The sequence below is a fragment of the Corvus brachyrhynchos genome, unplaced genomic scaffold, assembly GCF_000691975.1.
Source record: "Corvus brachyrhynchos isolate BGI_N302 unplaced genomic scaffold, ASM69197v1 scaffold103, whole genome shotgun sequence".
Taxonomy (NCBI): domain Eukaryota; kingdom Metazoa; phylum Chordata; class Aves; order Passeriformes; family Corvidae; genus Corvus; species Corvus brachyrhynchos.
Window position 1 is genome coordinate 5,965,292 of NW_008237436.1, and position 7,857 is coordinate 5,973,148.

Here is a 7,857-nt window from a genome sequence, read left to right on the forward strand (position 1 = left end):
GTGCATAGCACACTGCGGCAGAGTGAGGAGTTCATGCCGGCCAGGAGCAGATCCCCCAGATCCCCATGGCCCCGGGGGATGTCTCTCATCTCACTCATCTGTAGCAGGATTCAGGGCTGAATCTGCCAAACCCTCACAAAGCAAGGGCAAGAAATCAGCTTCTTTTCGGCAGGGTAGTCAGTCTGAAAAAATCTCAGCTTCTAACAAATACTAACCAAAATACATAAAAAGAAAACGTTGGTGCGGTTTTGGTTGTTTGTAGGTTTTTTTGGTCTGGGAATTGCAATAAAAAACAAACCTGAAAGTTAAAAAAGAAGTTATAAATGTTCCTCTTTGACAACATTTTTTTTGTTTCCTGTGAACTGCTATTACCTCAGGCCCCTCTAAAACAGGTGAGGAAATAGCATGCAAGGCAGAAAACTTTGGAAATGTTGCTACTGGCTAGACAGAGAACAAATATTCATCACATTGGGTTTTGTGCTATGCAATGCCATTTTGAGATTTCAGCAGAGTCCTCTGAGAATTTTAATCCAGTTTTGGAAATATATAAATGGTGAGTGACTCAAGGCCAGAAGGATTCTCATTGTGTTGTATTTTTGATGTCTTCTGACTTGACTAGTGAGAGGGAGGATTTTGAAGAGTCCTCTAGGAGAGCTAGAAAGAGAGTGGGTTGCCTTTCAGATTTGATGTTATAATTTTCCACTGTGGGAGGTGAAAGGTAAACCTTCTAAGAGGTAGACATACGCAATGGAGAAAAATTAAATCTGAAGGTAAACATCTCTGGAGCAAGGTCCACACTGCAGCTGATAAATTTTAATAATCTGTAAGCTGAAATGGAGCAAAAACTCAGAAAAAGGAGGCAGTTCATTCCCTCAAGGAAAAAACACTGAACTCCCTCACACACACATAAAACACCCACAGGGTAGTAAATCCGTCAGACTCTGAAACTTTTCTTTAAGCTACCAGGATCTACTCAGAATTAAGTATCAATCTGGGAAAGGCTTCACGTAGTGCTGTGAATACTCATATCGCTCTGAAGAACTGCTGAGTGAATGGGCCACATATCCTTTTTTATCAAAGGCTGTTTTGTTTTCCCACCCCACCCTTCTGCTGTAAGTAGTGGTATTTACTTCATCTCCAATGTAAGTTGCTTCTCTTTATGCAGCACAATTGAAGCCCAAAGTTCTTATGTTTATGAACATTACACAGAAGTTATTTCAATGTGTACTAAAATGAAGATAAATATGTTTAAATGTGCTTCCAGAGTAGCTCTGTGATTGCAGAAATTATTCCCTTGCAGGAGAAACTTTGGAAACTGAAAGATTACTTTTTCCTATAGATTTGTGGCAAGCTGAATATTGTTTGCTTGAGGCACCATATCTGGAGGTCTCTTGGCCCATCCACTGGAGTTCGGATGCAGAGAGACTGACTTAAGAATGACACTAACTACTATTTATGTGTTCTGAGCTGGTCCCAGTAAGTTTTCTGACCCTGACTGCATTAGTGGTTCAACAATCCTGCAGGAAGACCAGACACATGTCTAAAAAAATATAAGGGCTTTCTACTTTCCAGAGTAAGGGGAGAAATCGTGATGAAGTTGGCAAGAGTTGCCAGGAAACTTCCTACGGTTTTTGGAGAAGTCCCTGATGATGATGGCGAACCAGTGGATGTAAGGTAAAACAGAAGTAAAACATAGCAAAGAAGTAATTTTAGCTTTTTTTATAGAGGTGAATCTACAAATGTGGATGAAAAGAGCAGGGGTTGGGAGAAGGGCCCTGGTGGGTGGTTGCACCAAGAAGGATCAGCCTAGGCACACTGGAAGCACTTCCTGTGTCTACTGTATTAATGCTCTGATCTTCTCTGACAATCTTCCCTGTTTCAGTCTACTTGCAAGGTTGTATGGACCCCAGCTCTTTTCCTCCTCACAACAATGGATTTATACTTTCCTTCATCAAGTATGGGCTCGCTCTTCATTTTCCCTAAATCACCAGCCTGCCGCACAGCTAAGAGAGAGTAGGATGAAGTACATGTGAATTATGCAACCTGGATGCCAGAGGTGAACTGCAGCCAGGATAATGTTTTCTTCATCTCTCTGTTTACTGAATTATAGCTGGCTTGTAATGGTGCCAGTGTCCTCAGAAGCCCTTTCTAGGGATTTCTGGGAACCACAAAAACATGTTAGGAAGAGGATGGAGTTAATCAGTTGGGCTTTCCTGCTGCTATATTCAGCCCAGCAAGCCGCCTCTGACAGATGTTTCTGCTTTTAGGCCACAAGGAATGTTATTGACTGGCTTTCACTGTGTTCAAGAAGCATGTAAAGCTATCAAGACTTGTTTTCCGTAAGAGCATTTTCTTGTCAGGTGATGTTTTTCTATCTTGGGCACAGTGGATTTTAATGAATTTCGCAATAGACTGATTCCCTGAAGAGAAGAAACAGAGAAAATCTGCATTACTTGATTTTTCCTCCTGTCTCCGGCAAGCATGGGGTATAAGCAATGGTGAAGTTGCACAGCAGAGCTGTGGGGAACAACATGCAGAGCCTTCTGCTGCCCATCAACCCCCCCATCGACTATCCTGACCCACTTGGTTTTAATAAAATTTTCTGTATGTCATACGAAGCAAATTAGAGCCAAGTCCCAGGTGTTCCTTACACAGTTTGAGGCCAGTCAGTTCATATTGCTGCCTGGGTCCTGGATCTCTACCAATCCCCCATGACTTGCATGTAAAGAAGGGATAAACCTGACTCCATAAGCTGGTTCCCCATGAGCTCCTTCTGGGCGGGATGGAGGAAAGGAGAACTTCGGCACAACCCCTCCATGGGCTGTGGGATAATGGAGGGACCCTCTTCTGGAAAACACCTCTCTTCACCCCATTCCTGCATTCACCCTGGTGGATTTGCTTACCCATACATTCAGCTCACCCAGCCATTACACAGGGTCAGACAAAACCAGGTTAAAACAAACGGGCCCGAGTTCTCCTTTTCACCATTGTAGTCCTCTGAAGTGAGTAGAGTTACTCCTCAGTTCCCCAGCTCAGCTCTGGATAGGAGCGGGAAGGACATTGTGCCAAGCAATAGGACAGAAGGCAATGTGCAGAAACTGATGCACAGTAAGTTCAGCTGAACGTGAGGAAGAACTTCTTTACTGTGCAGTGATTGCGCACTGGAACAGAGGGGCTGTGAAGTCTCCTTCATTGGAGACATTCAAGAACTGTCTTGATGCCATCCTGTGCCATGTGCTCTGGGATGGCCCTGCTTGAGCAGGGAATTTGGTCCAGGTGACCCACTGTGGTCCCTTCCAACCTGACCCATTCTGTGATTCTGTGATTGATAGGGTTGTACTGACTCATGGCACAGCCAGTTTTCAGAAGGGACATAACACCCAGCATTATGTCTGCTCTGCAAACAGTGCTTTTCCTAATAAGCCACAACTATTTGTGCTCACAGTACTGGCCTCTTGAGGCATCACATGATGTGGGTCAATAAGGGACGCAATTATCCGTCTGACCAAAATTGCAGGTCCAAAATTATGCCTGCAGCTATCTGAGGCCATAAAAGCAAGGCATCCTCGGAAGCTGCCACTCAGTAGCTCAGTGAGCCCCTTCCTCTCCCAGCCAGGCCCCATGGGATGCTTCTCTGGCACGTGGTCTGTTCACTCAGATGAAGGAGAAGCACAGTCTTACCCCTCCTCTCCTGGCAGCAGTGGCTAGGAGAGATGGTTGTTTTGGTGGACCATAGCTATTGTTATAATTGCTGCTTCATCAAACAGAATTATTAGTCTGTCAGTAATGTGTTAGACAGCAACACTTGTCTCAAATGCCTGTTAATTATCTAAATAAGCAAATTTGCTTCCTTTCCCACCATGGTCACTCATGTCTTGTGTCATTTGTGCAGCTGAAGCTGTGATCCTTCAAACACCCCTGCAAATAGTTGTTATCACAAGGGTTGTGTTCTCAAAGTACAGAGGCTGCTGATACGAGGGAGAGATGCCGGACTAGTTCCTCAGGGCCTGATCCAAATCCTTTTGAAATCAGTAGAAAAATGCTCCCAGTCTTTCATGGGTTTGGATTATACCCTCAGATAATAACTTTTTCCAGGCAGGAATTTTGTTTCAAACATCGCTTGAATACACTTGGGAGATCTGGCAGTTCATAAAATACTCAGCCTTAAGCCAATACAGACAGTGAAATCCCTGAACATACTGGGTTTTTTTCCAACATAAGAGTATTTTTCCTGGGGAAAGCAACAATCTGACTTGCTTGCTTGTCCAGATTCAGACCTGCAGTAGCTTTTCAGCTACTTAGAGACATCCAAAACATGAAAATGTGGCTGTCAGTGTAAGGGTTTGGGGCAGCAGATGTCCACAGGGCTTTAGCACATGTCCTCTGCCTACTGCACAGTCAGGGTTCAGTGTCCCTTCACTTAAATGCCAACACTCTGCTCCAACAGGCAGAGCTGCCTGCCTGCTCCAGCTCATGGAAGCCAAAATCCCAGAAGAGTGTCCTGCCATTGTCACGGGCCAAAGAATGGGATGGCTTCCCTGCAACACTCTGTCCCCCACTGCCTCCATCGCCTCAGACCTTCCTCCAGGCTGCTGTGCATGGGCTGTGGCAGTGAGCTCCGTGTCCCTGAACAAGAGCATCTTCAGAAGGTAAATTTGTGCCTTGAAGCCGCAGCCCCCAAGGAGATGCAGCAGAGAAGCAGGTCCCAGGGGCTGAGTGTGGGACAGGATGGCAGTTGCTGACATGGGGGCAGCATCCCTTGGGCAGGGGCCAGGTGACCCCAGGGGTGGCTGGTGGTGCACAAGGAACCTGGAAAGCCTCATCCCACCAGTTTGTGTCATCTCAGGAGTGTGCTGGGAAACAGCCCCTCTTTGTCTCCCACCTAATAAAGGATTGAAGAAGAGAAGTTCCTGTCCCTCCACCAGCCTGCACCCGAGTTAAATGCCCAGCAGCTACTCAGATTCCTCCCTTTTTGGTTTAAATCTGCACAGCATAGCTGCTGGAGGAGTCTGAGAGGAGGAAATCACAGAACTTCTCTTCAAGGATATCATTTCATATCAGGATATCATCATATTTTCAAATCTCAAAGCATGAGTTTTCTTACAATAGTATTCATTTTACTCAGGGAAGTTACCAAGGACATGATGAAAATCATCATCAAAAGCCCAGGTGAATTTTTCCACCTCCTGGAGGTTTTTCTTCCCAGATGTGGCTGATGACCCTGCAAGCACACAGCTGTAGGGCTGCAGATGTGAAGCTGTAAAAAGAAAACCGTGTGCGCTTAGTGAAAGGAGATGGGGCCATCTAGTGACAAGAGAAACGCGTTCTTCATTCCGTTCTTCGCTCCGTTCTTCCTTTCACAAGCCCACGTAAGCCTGTGCTGGCCCCCAGGACTGGCACGGGCAGCCCCTCGCCCAGGGATGTGCATGGCTGAGCCTCATGAGGGTCACACCGCTGGAGCTTTGCATGGTGCTCAGCAAAGCTTTTGCGAGCAGAGATGGCAGTGCCAAGCAGAATGATGCTTGGATCTCTGACAAGGTTTGTGTTTGGGAAGAGCCCGTGGTGCCTCACAGGCAGTAGAGGGGGCCAGGCGCAGGCAGAGCTTGACCCGGGATTGACAGTGGGAAGTGGGGCTCTTGTGTTTGTTGGGAGGTAGTTTCCCCAAGACTTTTTTTTTAACTGCTGTAGGCAAGCAAGGAAAAATTCAGGGCGGGGAAGATGTTCCTTAGGAGAAAAAAAAAAAAAAAAAGTACTTTGTTTCAAAATATGCATGAATTTTATTTCTTAAAAATAATTTAGAGATTCTAGAAATTGTAGAAATTGTGTCCTTTGTAAGTAAGAAAGTACTTGTATATGGCATTCCCTCTGACCTAAACAAAAGTCTTCCATAATATCATTAACATATTGAAAAAAATTTGTTTCTTGGCAAAGGAAGCTTTTTTCTTCTTCCTTTTAGTTCTCTCTTTGTCTAGCACATTTCTCCTTTCCTCTGAAGAATTCACATAACTCATCTTGTTATCAGTTTAGCTAATTACATTACTGCACTTCCCAGCACATTAAGACCCAAAGCCTGCCGGTTTACAGTAAACTCCACAAAGAAAGGGATAATGAGGTTACTTTGCAGGTTTTGTTCCTTGGGTAATTTCCATACACTTAGTTTATAAAGTGGGAGATAAGGTAGCTGCCATAGCTTTTATGTTACCCTTCCCAAGCGTAGTCCATGTCTCCTAGCACTTCTGGGAAGAAAGGGATTCTCCTACTGGAGACCCAGAGGTGACGCCACTTTCCCCAGATTAGAGAGAGAGACCATATGTGTGCTGAAAGCAGAGCCAAAACACAGATCGTTTGTATGCCTTAGGCTGTATCCATGCTTCTCAGGGATGGACCCCTGAGTAAAATGGTTGTGTTCCAACCACAAAGCCCTCAAGCTCACGTCTCCTTACACCATGAGATTTCCCCATGAACAAAATACAGGGTTGTCACCTTGTGCCGGGAGCAGAAACCACTTCCAAGCACCTGAAATGGATGAGGGGTGCACGGTAGCCCATTGGAGTGGTGCTTTCATAGCATGAGGATGGAGATACCTGTGGGAGTGTGGCCTGACTCTGTCTGAAGATGCTGAGCTGGGACCACCACACCTGGTCTGCACTGAAACAGCAGCAGACTAGCTTGGGGCAAGTAAGGACAGACTAAGCTATACCAAGCTGTGCTGGGAGGGGAAAGGACTTGAACTCCATTTTTGTGGGGAAGTTCCAGCTACAAAGTTTGGTTTGACTCAGAATGGAAAAAAACTCAACACTGTCTGAACCACGAAACACCCCAAAGCAAAGTAATCTGTTTGGGATCAATCTACTTGTTTGGATTAGCTTCTGATTGCTGCTTTTCTTTTGAAAATAAAGGCCAAAATTTTGCTTTTGTTGTTCCCACAGAAAGGTTTGTTTCTATCAGGTGGCAGGTTTTGGACATTTTCTACTTACTGGTTTGTTCATACCTCCAGTCCCAGCCAGAAACTCAGTATTAACATTCTGGTTGTTTCACACATCCCTAATAAAGCTAAGGTGACATGAGTAGATGTAATAAGCTACCAGAGCGTGGAAGGGTGTGGAAGGAGAACAAGGACAATGCAGTCAACAAAGAAAGAAAAACGCTTTTGTGTAGGCTTATCATTTAAACAAGAATTCCCTACAATTATTACCTGATTATGGTCAATCTCTATCTTTGCTTTGTTTGTTTTGTAATCTGTTCCTCTTCCCGGATCCTCTCAGCTCCCTTTGTCCATTTGTGGATGAAAAATTCACCCACATTTTGTACTTATTCATAAATCTGCGTACTAAAGTGTGGGGCAAGAGGCTGTGCTACATGTTCATCCAGCCCTTGGCATCCCCCAGCAGGGATTCCAGCCTTTCACTGGGCTGTTAGAAACACAGAACAAGGGCCTCAGCAGTGCATGGTTCTCCCTTACCATCTCATCTGAAGGTGTTACTCCCGTCATGGTTAATCAATTGTGAGCCTTGGAGTGACAAGTCCGTTCAGTCAAGTCACTTTAATCACTTTAGAGACAGGTGCAAAGACTGTAGCTGTCTCACAGTGCTGACTGTGACACTTAGTCAGGTCAACATTTAATTTAAAGGCCTAATTCTGAATGAATTTAAACAGAAAGCTCTCCGTGAAGATGTAGTCCACCAGACCCCCCAGCTGCTGGAAGCTGGGCAAATATGCACTGTGCTTTCTGGAAAGGATTCCAAACAAAACAGTTTTCTGTTTAATTTCAAAAGTCTCCGTATCTCCATCACAGTAAAGAGAAAAATACAAAACCCTTCTTCACTCTGCATCAAACTGGCAAAACCAAATGCTTTT

At 44.9% G+C, this 7,857-nt stretch overlaps 1 protein-coding gene across 1 annotated transcript in view; it reads right to left on the minus strand.

Annotated features, from left to right (window-relative positions):
• Positions 1-7,492, minus strand: part of GTF3A (general transcription factor IIIA) — a 14,842-nt gene extending 7,350 nt beyond the window's left edge. The window contains exons 1-2 of the mRNA XM_017731258.1: positions 7,463-7,492; positions 6,484-6,516 (exon numbers count right to left, since the gene is read on the minus strand). Coding sequence (XP_017586747.1) covers positions 6,484-6,516; positions 7,463-7,492 — 63 coding nt within the window. The remainder of the gene's footprint in view (positions 1-6,483; positions 6,517-7,462) is intronic.
• Between the last annotated feature and the right edge of the window lie 365 nt (positions 7,493-7,857).